At 34.7% G+C, this 25851-nt stretch overlaps 1 protein-coding gene across 1 annotated transcript in view; it reads left to right on the forward strand.

The window, feature by feature from the left end:
- ZNF804B (zinc finger protein 804B) overlaps window positions 1–25851 on the forward strand; it is a gene marked incomplete at both ends in the record, with an annotated part of 486249 nt that overhangs the window by 379249 nt on the left and 81149 nt on the right. Inside the window, one exon of the mRNA XM_084230251.1 lies at window positions 25079–25222. Coding sequence (XP_084086377.1) covers window positions 25079–25222 — 144 coding nt within the window. The remainder of the gene's footprint in view (window positions 1–25078; window positions 25223–25851) is intronic.

The raw sequence follows: 25851 nt of genomic DNA on the forward strand, positions 1-25851 counted from the left end.
TCAGACTTCTCTTGGCGAAAATAAGTGGTCAGTAATGTAATATAGTCTTTATTCGTATTTAACATAGGCTATGCTGTGCTAACTTTAAATGTCTGCTGTTTCTCTTATTAAATTTTATTTGAATTTCTCTTCTGTGTTCATGATCTCTTTTGTGGTTTTTCATGATTTCTTTATAAATAATGCTCCTTTAGTGCTTGGGTTTTTTTTTTTTTTCAGATGTTTAAATAATATCATTTACTCTCTTCCTTTATTTTCTTAAACATTTATTTATTTTCTATACAAGCACTGGGTACAGTCAGAAGCGCGGGAGGGTGAGAGAATTCACCAGAGCCAGAGGGGAGAGTAGAGCATGCAAACTGACGAAATACACTGCTGAGGGGAGCAGCGGGCATGGCAGGAGAGGTCTGGGTGCCATGTGGGACCCTCGCCCGGCGGCAGGGGATCCAACCGGCACTGCAGAGGCTGCAGGCAGCATCGCAACCCAGCGCTCAACCACTGCGCCATCGGGGAGGCCCTACTCTCTTCCTTTAATTGTATAAATAGAATGTGATCATTAAATGCATAGTTTCTGTGACTCAGTTATCCTTCTCTATTGTAAGCTGCTCTGCCTACCCATGACTGAGTTTAGAGCTAATGCTTAGGTCATTCTAGAGGACTGTGTTTGAGAAAACCCACAGTTTATGTGTTGACATAGATGCTTATTTAATATTTTAGAATTAGTACATTTTCCCAAGCTAAAACTGATACATACATTTTGACAAAAATTGCATGTACTGTTATAGACAACCAAGCAGGATATTTAGTGATAGGACTAGCCCAGAAATTGAAAGAAAATTTTGGTACACTTGTATGATTTCACCAGTGACTTGGCTTAGGCAAGACCAGTTGAAAGGAATTAGGTTAACAGGTAAACTTGATCTGGACTTTGAAGAAGATACATAGTTTAGATATGGTGTCTAACCCATGAGTCTTACGTGCATAATATGCTTACAAAATATTTGCTGAAGTAACAAATTGTTGGAGAGAAGCAGTAAAAGTGCAGTGTAGGCTAACCCTTCCTGGTTTCACTGCTCTTGGCATCATTCTTCTGTCATGGGCCACAACACTCTGTCACCTGTGGGTACTGAGACATCCTAGTTTTAAAACAGCTAGTCCAATAAATACAGGGGAGAGAAGGTTGATTTTCCAGATGCAAAATATTTCACTGAAATGACTTGTGAAAAAGGCAGAATTTTGCTTTAAAAACTCTATTGCACTCCATAGTGGTTGGACCAGTTTGCACTCCCACCAACAGTGCAGAAGAGTTCCTTTTTCTCCACAACCTCGCCAACATTTGTTGTTGCTAGTTTTTTTAATATGTGCCATTCTCACTGGTGTAAGATGGTATCTCATGGTAGTTTTGATTTGCATTTCCCTGATTGCAAGTGATGTTGAACATTTTTTCATATGCCTGTTGGCCATTCGCATTTCCTCTTCAGAGAAGTTTCTTTTTAGCTCCTCTGTCCATTTTTTGACTGGATTATTTTCTTTGTTGTTGTTGAGTCTCATCAGCTCTTTGCAGATTTTTGTGATCAGTCCTTTATCATTAGTGTTGTGTGCAAAAATTTTCTCCCAGTTGGCGGGGTTTCTCTTTGTTTTTGTTATTGTCTCTTTTGCTGTGCAGAAGCTCTTTACTTTGATGTAGTCCCAGCTGTTGATCTTTCTGGACCTACTAAACATAGAGCTTCCACAGGATCCAGCAATTCCACTCCTAGGTATTTACCCAAAGAACAAAGAAACATCAATTCCAAAGAACAACTGCACCCCTATGTTTATAGCAGCACTATTTACAATAGCTAAGCTTTGGAAACAGCCCAAATGCCCAAAAATAGATGACTGGATCAAGAAGATGTGGTACATATATACCATGGAATATTACTCAGCATTCAAAAAAGATAAACACATGCAATTTGCAGCAACATGGATGGCGCTGGAAGGGATCATGTTCAGTGAAATAAGCCAAAAAGAAAAAGAAAAATACCGGATGGTCTCACTCATAGCAGGAATCTAGAATACTTAAATAAGGGACCAGGAAAATGAATAACTATAAGAAAGTGAAAATCAAAATCAACAAAAACTATGAACCAGAGACACTTTTGGGGGGGTGGGGTGCGGGAGGGGAGGGATTGGGGTCAGAATGGGGGGATTGCAATTGTAAAAAAAAAAAAAAAAGAAAGAAATATGGTATAAAAAAATAAATAAAAAATAAATTTTCTTCATAGATTTTGAAAAAAAAAAATCAAAAAAAAAAATAAAAATAAAAAATAGGGCCTCCCCGGTGGCGCAGCGGTTGAGCGCTGGGTTGCGAAGCTGCCCGCAGCCTCGGCAGCGCTGGTTCGATCCCCTGCTGCTCCCCGGCCACCAGAGGAGGGTCCCACATGGCGCGCAGACCTCTCCTGCTGCCCGCTGCTCCCCTCAGCAGTGTACTTCGGTCCTTCTGCCTGCTCTGCTCCCTGCTCTGGCTCTGGTGAATTCTCTCACCCTCCCGCGCTTCTGACTGTACCCAGTGCATGTATAAACGAAACAAACGAACAAACAAATAAATAAATAAAACATGCCTCTATAAAAGAAAAAAAAATTAATAAAAAAAAATTTTTTTAAATAAAAAATAAAACAGTAAAACCTTCCCTCTATGGAACAAAAAAAAAAATAAAAATAAAAATAAAAACTCTATTGCATTAAAACAAAATAGAAGGCATGTGAAATAATACTATCATTAGATAAAAATTTATTGTGTCAACACTCATATATTGATATGCTTAACTGTTCACTTGAAGTTTGTACTCATATAAGGAGAGATTGAGAAAATTCTATTGAGAAAAAAAGGTGAAGATTTAGCCATTGATAAGAATATGCATGTTATCAATTTAGTGGTTAAATAATTTTATAAAATATAAATGCATGTTTACACATTTATAGCATTTAAAAAGTGAATTACCTAATAACGAGGTAAAATAGCTTAGATATTTAATACACACTACTGCTAAAGCACTAATCCTTGTACTGGCAACAAATTTTACAGAAAGAAGACACTTCTTGAAAACAAGTTTCCTTTGTATGACCTAAAAGTTTTTGTGTAAACTAGAAATCTCACATAAATAATAGTATTTTTAATTTTATATAGGAAAATTCTCTGCTTCTTTGATATCAAAAGATTTATATGATTCTATTTAATAAAAACCAGTCCCAATATTAGGGTGTGAAAACAGAAAGAAATGAGGCTATTCCTTTCATGTAGGCAAATGCATAAACCAGACACCTAAATATAAACACTTTCTCTGTATTTCTTTTAAAGTTTACAGTCCCCTTATGCCTAAATATTTCTTATTCTGTACAAAAAAAAAAGCAAATGATTTTGTTGGATCTAAGGAATAGTTCCTGGTCAACCCTAGGACACCCATCTGGCTTTGAAATCAATCCTTCCCTATAGTAATCTTTTCTTGATTAAAAAATATTTAGAAATATATATATATGTGTATATATTTGTTCACATAGTTGAGCCTTGAGTGATATGGCTTAGTGGTTGTGTTGCATTTATAAATACATCCTTTGACAACTGAGAAAATCACTTTTCTTCTCCTCACTTTGAAAATAATGAGAGCCCTTTGCAATATAATCTCAAAGGAAACAATCATTCCAATGACCTCGATGGACAAACTAACTTTCCCAGCCCCTGCCTTCAAATCTAAATCTTTCTGTCAAGATCTGATAGATTCTGTCAACCTTGATGACTGTCTTGGAGTATAACTCCAAAGCTTCTCTCAGCGTTTTACTTGAAAAAGCACAAATATCAGAGTCTTTGATTTTTTTGGACATCAGCTTATTCTTTAACTTGGAATATTGCTGTGTGGGATCCGTATTTGAAATTCAAACACATACCTCCTTTTATCTCTGCATTAACCCTCTGTGGTTGGGATTGATACTTTCAATTTCCATTTTTTTCTTTTGTTTGCTGACATAGAATTCAGAATATTTTCCATTTACAAACTTCAGTCTATTATATTCTTTCTCCACAGTAGACAGCAAATATGAAAGTACTTCAGTAAAAACATTACATTTATTTCTTTAAGTCATGTGTCTTGACTTGGAAGAAACCAAGGGAGCCACAAACAAACAAACTTAAAACAAAAGCAAAGTAAAAAAAAAAAAAAAGCTAACTAAGGGGGTGTCACGCATTTAAACTGTACTTGTGTAATCAAATGCCTCATTTTTGGCAAAAATAATTAGATTCAAGATATTTGGAAGATTGATATGTTATTAAATCTTAGGAATGGGTGACAGGTGACATTTAAAGTAACGTCTTCTTGTATCTTGGGCTTTGTCTACATTGACAGTGGGTTGGTGAAATTAGTGGCTATACATCCATTCTGTCAATGACGAATCATTGTGGAATCCAGCTAGCCTGAGAAATTCAGTCACCTCTCCCCAAAACTCTCCTCACACTCACTTTTTGTTGTCCAAAAATTCTACAAATTCAAATCTACACTGCTGAAAATATACTATTTCCCTTCAAACACACTTTTGTATTTAAGAAGCCTATTCTAAAATGACAAAAATTGTTGTCTCAGTGTTAAGAGCTCAAAAGAAACTTGTCTATTAACCAAGGCCCTGTCTTGGAGATGGAAAAACTGAGAATGAGGGAAAATCACACATGTCTAATGGGTATTAAATCCAAGTGTAGGCCTGAGGTCTCCCTGTTCTCCTTCAAGACAGGATTCACATACCATTTATTTCCTTTCTTTCATAAAGAAAGTTGCCTGTCTGATTTATCAAAAATAAATGCTTGCTAGGAACAGAATTTAAGGAAAAAATCCAAATAAAGCCAAATATTCAAAAATAGCTTTCATTAAAATGTACATAAAATATGAAAATGTTCATTTAAACACCAAATTATCATATGTATTTCACAAAAGCAAGTTTTGGAAATTAGAATATGCATACTTATCAACATCTTATTTTTCAGTATTCATTATGAATATACAAAATATGCAAGTGAGCAATAAATTTCAAAATACAATTCATTGTTGATTAACCATGATATTCAACAACCACTGTCAAATGGCCATAAAATATATGAAATTATCTTTTTAACACAACATTGCCACCAGAACATTTTTAATGCCTCATAAATACTGCTAGCATACAAGAAATAGCCAACCAAGTTATTGAATATGCTTTCAGTTAAATACTGCATAACTCATCAACTGTTAAGGATTTGCCTACAGGTAAATCTATCTCATTGACTGAATGACTTATCGCTTCAGTAATATTTTAATTTTTATCTAATAATCATGAAATATATCTTAAAATTATTTGAAAGACATTAAGTTGCATTTGATCATGAACATAAGTATTCCCCACCACCCTCATAAAATTAAGGTAAAATATACTACCAGGTTAAGCAGAATACATAGAAAAAGAGAAAAAATAATTCCTTGAGAATATTATATAAGAAAGTGGGATACCAAGGTTGCAACTAAGTGGCAGGGGGAGAAACCTGGATGTTCTAGAAATGCATCTGCCTATTGTATTTTTCCATACTAAGTTGCACCTTACTCATGGAAAGGTGAATGTGTATAGTTGCTCACTGAAATGTATGCAAAATTATGTAAATAATTTTTGTAATTCTCAGATGGAGAAAAGAAGAAATAAGTATATACTGAAAAAAAAATTGATGTTATGATGTTTATGATAATATCTATCCAATCTTTTCTAAAAAGTGGGAAAATAAAGCATTTTATTAGAAGTGTGGAAAATAAGTTAGAAAGAGTAATCATTGATAGTTTAACAGTTTTTTTTTTAAGATTTATTTACTTATGCATACAAGAACTGGGGTACAGACCAGAGGTCCAGGGGTGAGAGGATTCACCAGAGACAGAGTGGGGAACAGAACAGGCAAACTGGCTGACATACACTGCTGAGGGGAGCAGCAGGTGAGACAGGAGAGGTCTGCTGTGCCATGTGTGTAGCTCCCTGGCCTGGGATTGAACTTGTGCTTCAGTGGCTGTGGATAGCTTCTCGGTGCTGTGCTTAACCCCGGTGCCATCAGGGAAGTCCAGTAGTTTAACAGTTTGTTAAGGTGTAATCTACACACAACAAATTGCGCATGTATTAAGGATACAGTTTAATCAGTTTCAAAATACTTATATGTCCATATCATCACTAGAATCAAAAGAATTTCACAGATATATTAACACTAAATTTTTTCCAGTGTCCCTTTATAGTTCTTTCCCTCTACCCTTTTCATTCCTCCCATATTGAAGAATACCACAATGCCCATCCTCAGGGGAATGGATTAACATATGGTATATCCATAAAATAGAATGTTATCCATCAGTAAAAATAATTAAACAAGTGCTAACACAATGTGGATTTAATTCAAAATATTTTTTTCTGAGTGAAAAGTCAGATAAAAGAGTATATATTGTATGATATGAAATTATTCTGTCGTGACAACAGGTAAATCATTAATAAATACTTAAATTTTTTGGTAAGGTCTGTGAATTGTTTAATTAAGAATTCAGAACTTAATTAAGCCTCTACTGCCTAGTCCCCAAATAAAAAAAAAAAAATAGAACAAAAAGTCTCCAGTGCCTTAATACTGCAAATTCAAGAATTTTTTTTTTAGCACTAGTATCAGTTCCCACACTCTTCTCTTTTTCTTTTTTTCATCCATGGCTATTTGATTATAATTATATTTTGCATATGCTGTAAGGGTTTTTACTTATTATCTCCTTTTTATAACTTCTGTATTTAAATTTTAAAAGGCAGGAATGTTTCTGAAATATTCTGAGGAAATAGGAATCTTGGGTCTTAATTTAATATATTTGTTACTCATTGGAATTCATACTTAGCTCTTAAAATACACCTAAGTTCGTGATTTTCCTCCTTTTTATAATAGACAGTTTATGTATAGGTGAGTGAAGTTGAATTTAATTTTGTTAATGGAGACAGTAGAAAATGGAAATTTCCCTTTATTTCCATTTTGAATGTTGAAGAAACATGACCTCATTTTCATCTGAATAAATTGTTCTTCAATGATTAGCAAATTGAATGCTTAGACATCACTAAAGGACTTTTTAAATAATGACATCTTATTGGTGTGTTTCGACATATACATCTGGTCATTAAGGACTGATGAATAGAGCACTGACCTTAGACTATCCTCTGTTTTCATGAAAATAGACAAAGGAATTGACAAACATCAATCGATAATTTCATCTTTGCAATTTCATGTTTGGTGATATTAGCTTTATCAGCAAACTAGTTGATGTAAAGCACATAGATTAAATGAAAGTATTCCTTGGGAATTCTGTCACACAAACACACACATAAATCATTTTAAAAGATTGTACTTGAAGAACAAAATAATAGGTATGATGCCGGGCAGCCATTTTAGTTAGAACTATTGAGAATTTATTCAGGTCACTCTATTAAAATACTAAATAAAGTATATAATGTTCAGTCATTTCTATTCATCTTCCAAGTCCATGGTCACCCTGAGTAAGTGCTTATCTCTGTACAGTAATATTATTTGTAACAATGCATTTTTTCTTTATTGAAAACATAGAATCAATTTGGTCATATTGCACTTATTAAAATATACTATAAGGTAGCATGCATTTTATCCTAAATGAAAAATAAAATGACCTTGAGATTACTTGTGACACCTAAGGAATACTTTTGCATAAATATAATAAAGTTAATACATGGCATTGCATATTAACATTAATCTGCAAAACTGATGCCTGTATGACATTGATAAACTTTAACATTACTATTTTATATAGCTACAATGTAACAGAAAATATCTAAAGTTTTCTTGTTCAATAGTAAAAGAAGTTCTTTTAAAAAAGTAGCTGTATTCTTGCCAAAGGCAGAAATCCAATGACAAAGTGACAAAAGGCCAGAGCAAGAAGCCAACTCAGCTCCACCATCAATAGCCAAAAGCAGAGCCTCTTTACAGAAAGGAAAATGTATACCTAATTTCTAACAAGTAACTTATCCACAATATAGCCCTATAGGGAGTTTGGAAATAGAAGAGTCAGCAATAAAGGGCAGCAGTATCTTCAAAAGGACATGATTAAGTGTCTGACTGAGGCTTCTGCTTGTTTTTGCATTGAATTTTTTTCCCCTTTAGTTTGCAACACAAAGACAGGTCCCATAGGAAGAAAAAATTGTCATCCACATAGTACTTCTCTCAGTCAGGTACAGATAACTACATCCCTCCCTGAGGGAAGAAATCCTTTTTATTGAACACTGTGGGCACATTCTTTACTTGCTTACATTATTTGGGTGTCAGTTATTGGAGTCTTGCACCCCCTCCTTCCTTATTGGAGCCAACAATTCTTAGCATAATGCTTAAGGACTCCTCCTTACATTTCCATTCCCAGTCCAGACACTTTTACTCTAACTGACCCCTGTCTGTCTTTCACAGTCACAGGATATTACATGCTTTTGTATTTGTTGTTAAACTCTGTAAAAACAAAGATGAAACAAACAAACAAACAAGACTAGCCAATATAAGCAAGATAACAAACAAAATGGCAATATGAAGTGGAAATGTGCCAAGTATATCATTTGGTTTATTTCCATGTTATCCTACATTCCTGCCTTACAGATGAAGGTACAAATTGCTGAGGCCTCACACCCAGGAGGAATAGAGCTTTGATTTAAAACCAGGTTGTCTGATCTAGCACTACAGGAACATATTGCCTCCTCCATTTTAGTAATTAATTTTGAAACTTAGACCTTCCTAGCTAGCATTGCTGTTCACACCTTTCCATTTTGCCTGCATCCTCATGTATCACTATGTATGTAGTGATGACTATATGATATGACTATTGTGTGGTGTGCCTGGAAATGTGTTAGGTGTTTTTTTTTTAAATGTTTGAAATTATTTAACCATTATATTCATCCTATGACAGTGACATTATTATCCTCATTATACAGAATTTAAGTGATGCATGGAATGCCATCACATTTTGCAAATTGTTGAGCTAGAATTCAGACACTCGCCCTTGTCTCTTTACCTCTCCACTGCTTTTACTCTTTATTACATGTAAATTATTCCCTATTTTTCTCATATGTCAACTCTTCTTTAGCTAACTATACATTCTTTTAAAATAGGGGCAATACCTGTGAGTCTTATATAGTCCCTGTAAGCACCTAACAAAGAAAGCAGCACAGTAACAGCTAACTCAAAGTATTGATTTACAATCTTTGAATCCTTGCCCTGATTTGTAAAGTCTCCAACTGAGTCCTCCAATTCACTGCAAAATACATTGACTCCTGAAAAATATCTCATCACAAAGATGTTCCCATTCAAGATATGATTTTGGTCAATTGCAGAGAATGTCAAGTTCAAGATTGATTCCAATGAAATATTGATTCCCAGAAATGTAATTATTGTTGACCTTCCTAGACTTTCAATTTCCAAAAATAAATTTCAAGCCATGGATAATCCTGAAACAGATATATCTACACATCCCCTCATGGCCTTTGGCTGAAGTATTTCCTAGGACTGAGCAAAATATGTATGCATTATCCATTTTCTCTTATTCATCATGTTATTTAAAATTCTACTTTCCAATGCTAGAACCTTGATTCAACTTCACCCACTGTCGGATTCTTCTATGCATCCTGGTGTCTCTTTTCTCTTTCTACTCTTTCTATATATTCCCCTATATGGACATCCAAAAGATCTATCATGATATTTGGTCATGCAATAAATGAAGAAGAATGCTACTATCTGAGTTTTTGCTGGTACTCCTAGGAAATGCTTTCTGGTATTTACTTAGAAGTTGAAGGGCATCATCATTTCTTATCAATGAAGCTTATCTTTTCTTTTCATACTGCAGAAAACACATTTTTCTTCTAAACTGGGTAAAAATGCCCCCTGCCATCACTGCAGTTATTACAGAATGGAGACTAGCTGATAAATATAGCCACTAAGGAGGAAACCGATTCCTGGCCAGAGTTTTAAAGAGCATTTAAGCAGATGTCTGTCAATTAAAATTTTCCATTGCATCAGTGGCAGAAGCAAAAATTCTCTAGAAATAATTTTTTAAAGTCAACTGTATTTTGGTCATTTAAGGTGAACACAGACATGTGTGAAGACTGTAAAACAAGAAGCAAAAATTCCAAGAGAGAGGTTCTGGGAATATACAGATGAACAACATGGACAAGATCATAGATTATACCTTACCTTCTGGTCAGAAATACCAGCTATAGCAGAAGAGTAAATAGGGGTTAGGAATCACATCCTATCTAAATTTTGTATGATTCTTGTTCATTAGTAATAATGTAAAATATGTATTATTCTCATAACAAAATGTAGGTTCACTCATTCTCAGCAGTAATGCATATCACTTTATTAACCTACAGAATTAAAAGAATTTATCTAGTGACATTCATTTTTATATGCAAGTCAAATACAAGACTTAATTTAGCCTAATTATGAAATTCTAAATAATTATATTCTGCTTAGGTATGTAGGCACACTATAGAGCAGTATATGACTATTTCCCTTCCCTGAATACATCCAACACTGTAAGAATATATATCCCTTTGTGTTTCCCTTTGCAATTTATGAATTAATCCTATCCCAGCAGATGGTCTGAAAATCTCTTGAAAATAACAATTGTGTTATATTGCTTGCATAGTAAAACTGTAATAACTAATAAAAGTAAGTAATCCAAATCTTCGTAACACAGCTAAACCCCTACCCTATACCAAACTGCTAGAACAGCATAGAAGTTTTTGGGTTTTTTTTAATGATTTTAGGTATGAGTTCTTTTGTTTTCGCTTGTACATCCCTTTTATCTCAGATATCCCTCCAATATCAGAAAAAGAAGTAACTTGCTCCTTTCTAAAGCCAGTCTTCAGTACTAGCTAAATTCGATGCTAGATCCACCACAACTACCTATAAGTAACAATCTATGAAATAGTAAAGCTCTGAATTTTTTTTAAGATTTATTTATTTATGCATACAAGATCTGGGGTACAGGCCAGAGGTGTTGGGGGTAAGAGGATTCACCAGAGTGGGAAGCAGAACAGGCAGATCTACTGAAATACACTGCTGAGGGAAGCAGGGGGCGAGACAGGAAAGGTCTGCTGCACCATGTAGGTCACCTCCCTGGCCAGGGATCGATTCTTGCTGCAGAAGCTGTGGATAGCTTCACAGTGCTGTGACTTAACCCCTTGCACCACCAGGGAGGCCCCAAGATGCTTTTTTTTCCCAAAGCTTAGAAGAATACAAGACAAAAGAGGTCCTTATCAAGGGTGATTCTGTCTCCTCCTGTAGGAGACAAAATATTTTCTACTTTTAGCATTCCAATAGTAAGAACTTAATTTCTAAATATGTTGCTAAAGTTATAATAATTGTGTGACTTTCAAAGAGAATTAAAATATCTGTACCTATGTATCCATAACTATCTGTATCTGTCTACATTAGCTTAAATACTGGACATCGATTTATACTTCTCTAGTATCAGAAATATAAAAATCTTGTTCCTTAGATCAAATTCATTTTCAAAATGAGGAAATAGACCTGTTAGAATTAACTGCTCTGAAATTGGTCTCAAAAATAGAAGGCAAGGACTTTGTTTTCATCCCAAATCTGCTAGTTATCATCCTAAATTAACCAGGGTCAACCAAAGAAATTCTGGGTTATACTACTTTATAAATAAAAGCATTTCTAAGGTCCTGTTAAATTATGTGCCTGTATGATGAGTCTAACTTCTCTATTCTACTTCTTTGCAATGGATCCCCATCTTTAGCCTTTTCTAGTGCTAATGTTAATAAATGTGGATTTTCTCCAACTCTTCAAGCATATGTAAAAATGTATTCCAATTGTAGTTGTAATATTTCCACAGTATGGGTGGCTGATACATACTTTGTGTCACATATGACACCTACTAACTTTGACCCTAATTATCTCTAATAGACACTCTACAATAATTTCAATGACACTTGTTTTTAGTCTGTCTTCAAAAAAATGAGTATCCATAAACCTGGTGTACAGACTTCTTTTTGAGTATTTCTGAAGTCACCAATGCAAGTTTTGCAAAGTTTTGTGACAATAAAATTACAAAGTGTGGCACAGCAGACCTCTCCTGCTGTGCCCACTGCTCCTCTCAGCAGCGTATTTCATCAGTCTGCCTGTTCTGTTCTCTGCTCTGTCTCTAGTGAATCCTCTCATCCTCCCGTGCAGCGCATCTAGTCTTTACCCTGGTTCTTAAATAAAAATAAATAAATCTTTTAAAAAATACAAAATGTGAGTGACAAATATTTCTTCTGGATTATATGATGGTGGGACCAAGATTTTGTATAGCTTTTCTTGGTTTTGAAATGAACATAACCTAGTTTATAGTATTTATTTTAGTCCATATGAATGCCTTGTTTTCCAAGTAAACTTATATTTTAAGAGAGTTTTCTTACCTTGGCCCATATTCCCTTCTTGAAGTTAATACTTTAAGATTTGAGACAGAGAGTTTCTGTGTAGCATACCGCTTTCACAATTGCTAGCTTTCTCTAAGTTTGAAAGTAAATTACCTATTAGAATTTCAGTAGATGGAAGCCTGCAGCAGCCAGCATAAAGTAATGAAGCGCCTTTGTGAGTACAATCACTATTTAAACATCTCTGGTTAGAGAATAAGTAAACCAAATGCAGCAGACTTTTTATCAGACATGATAGCAGGCATTCTGGAGAAAAGAGAGAATGCCCTCAGAGCTTTGGTCTTTATCTGGTTTTAATGTTCGTGAAAGGAAAGCCACTGATTTAGTATTGTTTTAGTACATTATTTCAGGAGTTTCCAGGCCTGCTTGTAGCATGTGTTAAACATGAGCACGGTTGCTTAAAAGTGTATAGACTTATTCTGAACAATCTGAGCAGGCTTAGAATGGGTTCTCACTTGACATCATCTGAATATATATAAAGAAAACATATTTGCAGTTAATTCCCAAGCAAAGGTGAATCTAGGTCAGAATCTCTTAAGGGCCATTTCTCCCCTATATAGCCTGTTACAAATGGTGAATTAAAAAATAAAAAGGTTTGTAATTGAGCAGGTGTCACTAGCAACTTTCTAGAAATCTTAGTTACCTGATATTTTCATTGATTTCTCTTATATTAGAAAATGAAGTGTCAGACATGATTAATTACATTTTTACAATAAGTAGTTACGGCAGGAAAAATGACTAAACGAAAGTACTTCCTCTCCAGTGTACAAAGGATGTATTCATTTAAAAGTATTCAATTAGGTGAATATAATATGTCTATATTTATTGCAGTCATATCTATCTGTGGGCTGAATTGATGGGGCGGTAATTACTACCTTTATAAATGGGATAGTATTGTTGGTCTGCAGGAAGAAAACCCATTTTCTTATAATAATTTACACACCCACACAACAGATACATTCTAAAATTTTTCTTTCAACTACAGAAATTTTACCATTAAATTTCCCATGGCTCTAATGATTTTAAATATGATCTGTCAGTATATTATTTTTGGTTTTTTTGTTTTGTTTGTTTTTGTTTTTGTTTTTTGTTTTTTGTTTTTGAGGCTTACAGTGGTTGTTCTGCCTCATGGAAAATAACAAAAGGGAACTGAAAGTCTCAAGATATTTTCATACAAAAGGGCTTTCATTTGGCATTGTAGCTGGAGCTCAGCTGTATGCATTATATACCATGAATTAGATTATTTTTACACCATACATTGATTTTCTTTTAGTTCAGGGAAAGTAGGACTATTAAAATGCAATTTAGTTGTATGCTTTTATTTCTAAACAGTAGACTATTTTTAAGAGTACTTTTAGCTTTGTAAAAATTGGGCAGAAAGTACAGAGAATTCTCATAAACACGTTCCTACCCTTAAACATAGTTTTGCTTAATATTAATATTCTACTGTAGTCAAAGTCATTGATGAACCCATATTAATACTTTACATTAGAATTTATTATGTGAGTTGAGTTTTGACACCATCATACATGTTTCAGCCTTTCCAGTTCTCTCCCTGTTAGCACAATAAATAACCAGGAAAAGGTAAAAAAAAAATCATAATATTTACTCCTCTGTTCTACATTTATTTATTTATGAAGTCATTAATGAGTGTTTTCTGGGCATAAACTCTAGGCCAAGGACTGCTCTGTAATAGATTCAACTACTTTCCTGACTTGGAAAATATCTTTTCATATACCCTCTTCCTGCCACCCAAGAATGTTGCATGGCTTTACTGGTGACAGCTGGGATTTTCTCTGTTAGAAATTAGTTGTCATTGCATCTCAGCGGAATGATACTATATTGGATCCAATAAGGTTCATTGGTTTATATATTTTACTGTTTCTTTGGTTGTTTAAAGAAAAAACAAAAACAACCAATCTATGACCTTTATAAACTTCTGCAATTCAGCATCTGTATTCAATCAATAAACAGTGTAGAATTTCTATCTGTCCTCTTTTCCCCTCCATAGAAGACAAGCATAATTAAGCAATAAAGCAATAGCTACTGTTATAATTACCTTAGAGTGCACCTGGGACTGCCTTATACACTTTCTAAAGTGTTTTTCTGAAGAACTGTACATTAATTTATGCTGTGGAAGATGAAGTTGGTGGTATAGAATGCTGATGAACAGTAGTTCTAATGAAAATGCATGTTTTTGCAAAAATCAGTAGCCTTCCTATACACAAACAATAAATCTGAAGAAGAAGAAATCAAAAAAAAAATCATCCCTTTTATTATCAAAACAAAAAAAATCAAATACTTGGTAATAAATCCAGCAAAAGAGGTAAAGGACCTATACAAAGAAAACTATAAAACACTGTTAAAAGAAATAGAAGAAGACACAAAGAGATGGAAAGACATCCCCTGCTCATTGCTCATGGATTGGAAGAATAAACATTATTAAAATGGCCATCCTATATATACAGATTCAATGCCATTCCAATAAAAATTTCAATGTCATTCTTCAAAGAAATAGAACAATTATTGATGAAATTAATATGGAAAAACCAAAAACCCTGAATAGCCAAAGCTCTCCTGGAAAAAAAAAAAAAAAAAGAAGGGAATGGAGGCATCACACTCCCAGACTTCAAACTATACTACAAAGCCATAATCATCAAAACAGCATGGTATTGGAACAAGAACAGACACACAGACCAATGGAATCAAATAGAAAATCCAAAAGTAAACCCACAGATTTATGGTCAACTAATATTTGACAAAGGAGCAAAGAATATGCATTGGAGCAAAGAAAGTTTGTTCAATAAATGGTGTTGGGAAAACTGAGTTACCACATACAAAAGAATGAAGCTTGACTACTCCCTCACACCGTGCACAAAAACCAGCTCAAAGGGATTAAAGAACTAGACATAAGACCTGAAACCATAAAATACATAGAAGGAAATATAGGCAAAACACTACATGACATGCACCTCAAAGACATATTTACAGACACATCACCCAAAGCAGTGATAGTGAAGGCAAAGATAAACAGCTGGGACTACATCAAATTAAAGAGCTTCTGCACAGCAAAAGAGACAATAACAAAAACAAAGAGAAACCCCACCGACTGGGAGAACATTTTTGCACACAACACTAATGATAAAGGACTGATCAAAAAAATGTACAAAGAGCTGATGTGACTCAACAAAAACAAAGAAAATAATCCAGTCAAAGAAATGGGCAGAAGAGCTAAAAAGAAACTTCTCTGAAGAAGAAATGCAAATGGTCAACAGGCATATGAAAAAATGTTCAACATCACTTGTAATCAGGGAAATGCAAATAAAAACTACAATGAGATACCATCTTACACCAGTGAGAATGGCACATATTAAAAAAACTAGCAACAACAAATGTTGTTGAGTTTGTGGAGAAAAAGGAACTCTTCTGCACTGCTGGTGGGAGTGCAAACTGGTCCAACCACTATAGAGAGCTGTGTGGAGATTTCTTGACCTACTAATCATAGAGCTTCCATATGCTCCAGCAATTCCACTCCTAGGTATTTACTCAAAGGACACAGAAACATCAATTCAAAGAGCACCTGCATGCCTATGTTTATAGCAGCACTGTTTACAATAGCTAAGCTTTGGAAACAACCCAAATGCCCAAAAATAGATGACTGGATCAAGAAGATGTGGTGCATATATACCATGGAATATTACTCAGCATTCAAAAAAGATAAACACATGCAATTTGCAGCAACATGGGTGGCGCTGGAAGGGATCATGCTCAGCAAAATAAGCCAGAAAGAAAAAGAAAAATACTGGATGGTCTCACTCATAGCAGGAATCTAGAAAACTTAAATAAAGGACCAGGAAAAAGAATAACTATAAGAAAGAAAATATCAAAATCAACAAACAACTATGAACCAGAAACACTCTATGGGGCATGGGGGACGGGGAAAAGAAGGCTTGGGGTCAAAATAAGGGGGTTGTAATTGTATGGGGAATATAAAAATAAAATTTAAATAAAAAAGAGGCAATTTCTAATCAAACAAAAAAAAAAAAGAAAATGCATGTGTTTTTTAAAAATAATCTCTGTTCAAATGCAGCCAATTAGGAAGCTTCTCCAAAATAAGCAGTTATACAAGCAAACTTTAAATATTTAATTGTTGCTTCATGAACAGAAATGCAATCATCACTCTGGCATCTTGCTAGCAGGACAAAAATGTGCCAATTCTTTCCAAATTAGAAATGATGGCGAGCTGTCCCAAAGGCATGCCACCCAGTGACAAGTTTACATATTTAATGTGGTTGTATTCATCTAATCTGGGCAGCTTGAAGGAGTCATTAACCTTAATGAGAGGGAAAAACTCTTTTTCAAATCCAAAAAGTGACTGAGATCACACCTACTTGGGAATTAATGGTAAGAACTAGTTTTGTTCTTCTTCTATTTCAAGTATGGAAACTAATTCTTAATTCTCAAATAATTGGTTATTTGGCTTGATGAGAAATTCTTAATTCTTAATTCTCAAATATTGGCTTGATGGGAAGAGATTGCAGACTCAAAAATCTGTAGTTCTGACTATGAATCTATGTACAGTTGCCACTTTCCATTACTTTACATCACTTTTACACTTTCCATTACATCAATTTTTCAGTAAGATACTTAGACTTAAAAATCTACAGTTTTAAAAGGGAAGATTATTCTAAATGTCTAAAAATTCTATATGTTTAAAACTATATTTATTCCATTATCATTTCAACTATATGACTGACAGTGCCAGGATAGGCTAATATATATAATGAGAAAGACATTCTCTGCTATTTATTCATTTCAGTTAATCAAGAAATATTTATTGAATTTATTGAGTATATTCAAAAAAACTAGTACCATGCTAGATGCTATAAAATGCAAATACTATTCTTCTTTTGAAAGAAGCCAGTAACAACTTTAGGAAAATTAATATTGATAACATTAATGTTAATTAAGCATACTTCTTATTTAATTAAGAGGGTACATAATTATGTACACTCTTGACTGTGTGTGGAATTCCTAAATCATCCAAAAGTTAAAAAAATATATTGAGAGATAAAAACATCTGAAAATCCTGATTATGCAGACTAAATTTTTATTTGCTAGCAAGTTTGTTCCTTCATAGAAGATGGTCAGCTAAAATAAGAGCTTCTCTCACTCCTCAGATTTTCATCACAAAGTGATCATTTGTAGAGTTTTAGGCTAATGATATTATTTTTAGTAATTTTCTCATTTCACATGCATGCATGCATATACACACACTATAACCAAGCATCATGTACATACTTTTACCAAGCATGAAACTAAATGCTTCCATTAACTGATTTCATTTTATGCTCACAATAATTGCACAAGTTGGGCCTCCCCTGGTGGCGCAGGCAGTTGAGCAACGCACTGTGAAGCTGTCCGCAGCCTCTACAGCGCGGGTTGGATCCTGGCCGGCCGGGGAGATACCCACATGGCACAGCAGACCTCTCCTGTCTGCCCACTGCTTCCCTCAGCAGTGTGTTTCAGTCAGTCTGCCTGTTCTGTTCCCCGCTCTGTCTCTGGTGGATTCTTTCACCCTCCCACACCTCTGGCCTGTACCCCGGTTCTTGTATAAATAAATAAATAAATCTTTAAAAAAATAATTGTACAAATTACTCATTATTCCCAATAATTTTTACTAAGATAACAGAAAACTTGAGTATTGAGATGGCTGTAAGGTAGAGGCTGAGATTCAAGTTGGTCGTTCTTCAAAGACTAATTTTTCCCATATAACAATTTCTTCTAGAGATGCAGAAAGATGATAGGGAACAAAAGAGTTTTCTGAATCAGTGACAGTGACAGCCACTTGATCAGAGGAGGGGGAAATGAACTCTGAAGTAGAATTTTACTTGGGGCCAATATAAAAGAACTGGTTAGAGAATATTACAATTCTTAAAGCAATCTCTTACACATAACAGTGAAAGGTCAAATGTGAGCTTTCATACAAAGAATATGAATTCAATCCTCAAAGCTCTGAGCTGGTATTACCATCAAGGAGATAGGAAGAACAGCAATTGATTTCTTTTCTTCCTTTTTAATAATCAGGGCACACATGTGTGGCTAGTGGAAAAAGGAATAGCACCTTGTATTTTCCTAGCCCATCAGCTCTAAGAGCTTCATAGATTTTTAATATTATAATTAGGTCTCTATTCTCTTTCAGAGCTAGGTAATCTATGACATTGCAATCTACCAAAAAAAAAAAAAAAAGAGTTAGCAGAGATAGCCCAGAATTATATGGCATCTGTATAAAAAGCCTGTGATTGGGACAGCAATGAGCATGCTGATTAATAGCTCTGAAGTCATACAGATTTGAGTCTGAATCCAGTCTCTGCTCTTCAACACTGAGCAAATTTCTAATGTGTTTGTGCCTTGCCTTCTATATCTTCACATGGAACGAAATAACAAGTGTGAAGTGCTTGGCACCTTTCTGGTTTCAGTAAGAGTTCAATGAAAGTTACTATGTAATCATAATTATAATAATAAAAATAATTTGATAGCAAACATCCAAATTTCTAATTAAATGCAATGCTCCAGTCAAAATACATGCACATTACAGACACACTTGTTATATGCATGAATATAAAATTCTTGGTGTGAAAAAGTACATTTTCTCTCCTTGCCCCCAAAATATTATTTATGAATAGTAATTAATCACTACAAATTTCTTACTGAAGTTCAACATAAAATGCCCACTGGCAATACCTAATGTTTTTTAAATGATTCTTGTTAAGATAACTGTCTTATTCAATTTATAATTCATTTTCAACCATTTAATGAATCACTGATAATGCTTGAAAAGCTTTCTTTTATTTAGTAAATGTTATTTTTTTCTGTTAAATAAGTTTCCAAAGCTTCCTCTTCCTGCTTACAGTGAGAAATGAAAATGAATAGCAAATAAATGATTGTTACACATCAAATACTGCATATCTATCATATTATTGTGAATTTTATTCTCTTCTTAATTTTTTAATTTAATGATACTGAGACTAGATAGCAGTATTTACTCCTTTCATATTTACTCACTATCACTCACTGTATTTACATATTATATAATTATTTCAGACAATAAATGTCACTTAATTTTACTTCAAGGCTGTTTGACAGTAAAAGAATCCTTATCATTCAACAAAAAGACAAGGATTTAGTGCATCTAAGTGTGTGAGAGAGAAATGTGACTTTTTTTCCCATTATTCTTAAGTACTATGAACTAGTTCATACTCTAACACAACTTAAGATTATCACGCTGGCACTGTATACTTCATTACATGTGACTGTCCCATAATTAGACTATAAACTTCTAAAGTTAAGATCCAATAAGAAGTTAACATTCAGAAGTTTCTTAATAAGAGATTCTTGATTGTATTAATAATGGCTAGTTGGATGAATGCTTAGTTAGATGGGTGGATGAATTATTGGATGGATGAGGTAGAGGCAGTGATACAGTGGAATGTCTGCCCCTGTTTTACCATTACCTGTGTTCAATACAAATCAAGACATTACTAAATATCAGTTGCCTCTTCTGCTAAATGGTAGATTTGGGCTATACAGTACCTCTCTCCTAAAAAGTCTAAGACCCTCCAGCTTTCGGATACATGCAGCTAGACAAACTCAACTCTATTTCTAAAGATAATCCAGTATCCAGTTTCACACAAAAAAAGTGATTTTCATCTCTCACTTTTATCTCAAGGTTTGTATCTCATCTATTATTAATCTTTTGGATCAATATATATTCATGGCATCGTTATGTCATAGTAGGAAAAAGGAAACTAAACATCTTTTTATTCTCTCTTTATGAACTAAGTTAACATAAACACTGAATGATTACAGGGTATAAGTTCATACCCCTTCAAATGTATGTGCCACACTATCCCCACCATCAAAGTACCCATAATCCTTCACTATAGTCCACCAGGTGCCCAATCACTTTGCTTCTCACATCCTACCTCCTGCTCTGGTAGCCTCAATTTTTTAGTCAGATTTCTCAAATTTGGGTAGTTTTAGTTTTATCTGTTCATTTGTTTTATATTTATTCCACATGTGAGTGAAATCATCTGGTATTTGTTTTTCTTCTCTGATTTATTTCATTTAGCATAACCCATCCCAGTTCCACCCATACTGTCATAAATGGCAAAATTTAATCTTTTTTAGTTTTATTTTTAAAAATTTTATAAATATTTATTTTAATAGTATTTTATTGAGGTAATGTTGGTATACAGCACCATGTATGATTACAGGACATAGGTCATACCTCTTCAGATGTATGTTACCAATTCACACTCAAAACCAAGGTACTCAAAGTCTACCATAATCCATCGGGCCTCTCTCTACTTGCCCCACTCTTCCTTCCCATCTGGTATGCTCAATTCTATAGTCAGATTTCTAGGGTTTATTTTGGTTCAGTTTCGTCTGTTCTTTTGTTTTGTTTCTCTCTTTTCACATAGGAGTGAAGTCATCTAGTATTTGTCTTTCTCCTTCTGACTTATTTTTGCTTAGCACAATCCTCTTAGTTCCCTCCATATTGTCACAAATTGGCAAGGGTTCATCACTTTTTATTGCTGAATAGCATTTCATTGTGTTTATATAGCATATCTTCAAATTTAATAATCTGTCATCGGGCACTTACATTGTTTCCATTCTTTGGCTATTGTAAATAGTGCCACAGTGAACATAGAAATATGTACATCCCTAATAAATAATTTTTGTATCCTTTGGAAGATATTTTGTATTTAGTAGAATTAAATCTACTAAATACTAAATAATATTTAGTAGAATTAATATCTAAATATTTAGATATTTAGTAGAATTGCTGACTCATATGGTAGATCTATTTTTAATATTTTGAGCAACCTCCATACTGTTTTCCATAGATTCTGGAACAGTTCATGTTCCCACAGACAATGTAAGAGTTTCCTTTTCCTCTACACCCTTCTCAACACTTGTTGTTCTGTTTTTTTAATATGGATGTGAAGTTGTTTCAATTGTGGTTTTGATTTGCATTTCCCTGACAATAGTGATAATGAGCTTTTTTTCCCATATGTTTATTGACCATTTGCATGCCTTTTTTTTTTTTTTTTTGGGTGAAGTGACTAATTAGCTATTCTTCCCTTTTCTCTTTTTTTAAAACTTTTTTTTTTATTTTTTTAAAGATTTATATTTTATACAATACCTGGCACAGGCTAGAGGCACGGGAGGGTGAGAAGATTCAGCAGAGATAGAGTAGGGAGCAAAAAAGGCAGACAGACAGAAAGCACTGCTGAGGGGAGCAGTGGGCATGACAGGAGAGGTCTGCCGCGCCATGTGGGTTTCTCCCTGGCTGGCCAGGAATGAAACCTGCACTGCTGAAGCTGCAGACAGCCTCACAGAGCTGTGCTCAACCTGCTGTGCCACCAGGGAGGCCTTCTTTTTTCTCTTTTTGATTGATTGATTTCTTTTCTTGTTGAATTGCATGAAGAGTCTTATGCATTCCTTTAAGGATTCCTCTTGTTTACCAAACTTGACTACATTCCTACTTGAGCTTCTATTTCCCTATTTCTAATCCCTGATCACATACTGTTGGATTTATGTTTTTACTTTCGTATTTGATAGACACTGCATATTTTGTTATGGCATTTATATTCCTACTGTGTACTTTCCCCTCTTAATAGTTGAAAAGGGAGGGCCTTGGAGAATATTATTAATTCTTCATATGGATCCCTTTTATAGTGGGGAGGGAAATGGGAATATCAGCATCATTTCCTGTTAAGGAAAATGAAGCACGGAATGCCTATGTCATTTAATCTGATGATTTTGTAAAACTGGACTTTCAGATTTGACATATGACTGAAGCGTTGGTACATCTCTCATAACTATGAAATTTTGCATTGAAAATCATGCACTATAATAATGAAAAGATGTTTCAGAAAGAAAGGGTGTTCAGCTGAAGATATCAAGAGTAACTATAAAGTTTCACTACAGGTCATTGAGCTGTGTACAACTTGGAATAATAATAAAAGATATTTTAAACCACAGGTTTACTTTGAATTCTCAGTTGCATCCCCTCCCCCAGTTCATGAAGGAGCACTTATGAGCCTGGAGGCACAGTTGTTCAATGCACTGATCATAACCAACATATGTGGACAGTTTTCTAAGGCTATTGTTCCAGTGAAATAATGAAGTAAGAAGAAAGCAGTCCCCAGTCCCAATCTAGTCCCCGAAATTATACTATGAAAGCACATGACAAAAAATCCTAGCAAGACTGGATGAGAAATCATGGTTGCCCCTGAGACTAAGACTGAGAGCCCTCTTCAGAGAGTTGTCCTGCAGTCTGGGTGATGTGAGCATGCCTCACAAGGTCAGCACCGTTCTTGAGAAAATATGGAGATGATGATTCAGAGCACTGTCCCTGTCACTGAGAACCAGGCTCACTGGGCACACCCTAGCTCTCCACACCTATCTCCCATCAGTTCAGCTTGTGTTTCACTCCACTCGGTTTTTGCCTCCAATGATCCATTAGTCAAACAAGGGCACACGGCTCTCAGGTTTGCAGGGCATGCTCCTGCTCAAGTCCGCAGCCTCTGGACATCTCTCTTTATCGACTTTCATCATATGGAGTTGAATTTCTTGATATTCAAGTGTCCCTTCTTGTGCAGTTTGTTAGAGTCTCCAATATCCAGAGTTATTCCAATATTGCCTCAAGTCACAGGACTCTGGGTTTAGTTTCCTTCTATAAAGCCTTTAGACTGTCCTTCCAGTAGTAAGGCAGGAAACCTCTTCTGACACCTTATTTGTCTAGTTTTCTAGGCATATGTTATTTGAATATAAATCTTTCTTCACTTACTAATTCAAGAACCATGAGCGTGTGATCTAAATATTTATTGAAGCATTGGTAAAATTAGATTAAAATAGAACTTATTTTTATGGGGTTGATGTGAGGAATAAGGTAATTCACATGTTAGCCAAATACTTAGCATATAGCTTATGTTCAATAAATATTTGTCATGATTATCTATAAGCAGTGCAATAGTTCAAGAGGATTTTTAAGTAAGGAAATGATGTGGCCAAAACATTGAGATAGAACATACCCAATATTGTCAGAATAATAATTTTGAAAAATGTGATAAACCCACTGGTGATATCTAGCAGATATTGAAGCTTATGGAATAAGCATTTCTGGAGTTAGAGATTATACATAAATAAGGTGCTAGTTTATTTATGGTGGTCACACAGGGAGAATATATGAGTGGATTGGTAAATTGGCTGAAGATGAAATTGTGTGGAACACAAAAATGCAAAGGAGAATATCAGATGAAATAGCTGTGAAGGAAAGCAAATAGGAATGATCACATGTGTTTGGTGATAAGCAACAAAATGATGACTTTCCTCCTGGAAATGTCATGGGAATGCATCCCAGAGGAGGCAAAGAGCTGGGTGTTGACAAAGGAGTTGACCAATTTAACAAATGGGGAAAAGCATTATATGCAAAGAGGAGTAAGTCTAAACATTGACAGTCTTGGTGAGGGTAAAATACAGAAAGAAGTGGGTGAATGCTATAAAACAGTATAGCCCAGCAATTCCACTCCCAGGGATCTACCCAAATGACATAAAAACATTGATTCAAAAGTACACCTGTACCCCTTTGTTTATTGCAGCACTATTTATAATAGTGAAACCTAGAAACAACCCAAATGCCCAAAAATAGATGACTGGATCAAGAAGCTGTGGCATATATACACAATGGAATATTATTCAGCAATCAAAAAATAAATAAATAAACTCATGCCATTTGCACCAATGTGGATGGATCTAGAAGGAATGCTCAGTGAAATAAGCCAGAAGGAAAAAGAAAAATACCAGATAGTTTAACTTATAGCAGGAATATAGGGGAACCAAGTAAGACATCAGTGTAAAAAATAATAACAATACAAAACACAACAAAGCAAAAACATACAATTATAAATCAGAGACATACTGCAGGGAAGGAGGAGGGAGAGGGATCAGAGGGAGGGAGGGAGGAGCACAGGGGACTGAGGTAATGGTGCACGGGTGCATTGGTGAAGGAAATTCTATGGGGACTGTACCTGAGGAGGTGGGGGAGAGCAAATATTGTTTAAAAATGAACAATTATGTAAAAAATAAAAAAATTAAAAAAATAAAAAAACAGTATAGCCTATGCCTCAACAAAATATTGTAGTATAGGTGTGCAATAATAGGTGCTTCAAGGAGATAGTGGGAGCTTCTGTTTGAGATGAGTCATTGGATAGGGAGAGGAAATGATGGTGAATATTCTAGTTAGGTGAGTCAACAGAACCATAACCAAGAAATGGATGGCAAGAGGAATGAATAATGACTAGTAGGTGACTTCTTTGGGAGTGCTCATTATATATTCATTGATAAGTAAGAGATAAGATAGAGCTCAGAGTTACTTCTGTGACTCTAAGAATTTCCAAAAATTAATGACCCTAACCATATTCTTTCAGTCATAGTAAAATAACAACTTGATTAATATGAGATCTGGTTGAGATAGAGAGAAATATAACCAACATTTTTGCCTTTTTTAAAGGATTTTCCAGAAAAGGAGAAGTCCACAGGAAGGGCCCTGGAAGATGTGAAGGCAAACTTTTACTGTGAATTATGTGACAAGCAGTATCACAAACACCAGGAGTTTGACAATCACATTAATTCTTATGATCATGCCCATAAACAGGTAAGACCAAATGGAAAAAATCCTGCACAGTCCTGGATATATACCTTTAGAAAAGAATTTTGCATACTTAATGTCATCTAAGATGCAGAGGTGAAACCATCACCTTTTTTCCTTGAAAAATTGTGTTTTCTGTTTAAATGTTAGGTAAAATATTTTTTCCTAGAAGCAGCATAAAGCTACAGGTGAACATAGAGATGATCTAAGACTAGACTGACAATATTCGAAATACATATATGGGAAAATGGAAACCAGTAAAAAATAGCATCCTGTGCAAAATCACCTTCCTAGTTAATGGCAGAACTACAATACTGGACCAGTACTAAGGCAGAATTTATTATAGTCATTTCAAAGGTTCTGAGATATAAGACATACGAGATCTTTGGTAAAATAATTCTCAACAAAAGGTCACATTTTCCCAAGAATGCCCTCTTAGGAAAGAAAGTAGTTACTTAATAAATGAACCATTGCAAACAACACAAACTCATACAGGCAAAACTGAAGGCTAAAGGCAGGTAGAAACCTTTCATTTCTTTTGCTTAATATGCATGGATATGTATTGTCAGTGTAGATGGTCTGTCTACACATGGCTATTTTTATTCTCTATTTCTGTATGTGTAAAAAAGGTTGTA

Source organism: Talpa europaea (assembly GCF_964194135.1).
Source record: "Talpa europaea genome assembly, chromosome: 3".
Classification (NCBI taxonomy): Eukaryota; Metazoa; Chordata; class Mammalia; order Eulipotyphla; family Talpidae; genus Talpa; species Talpa europaea.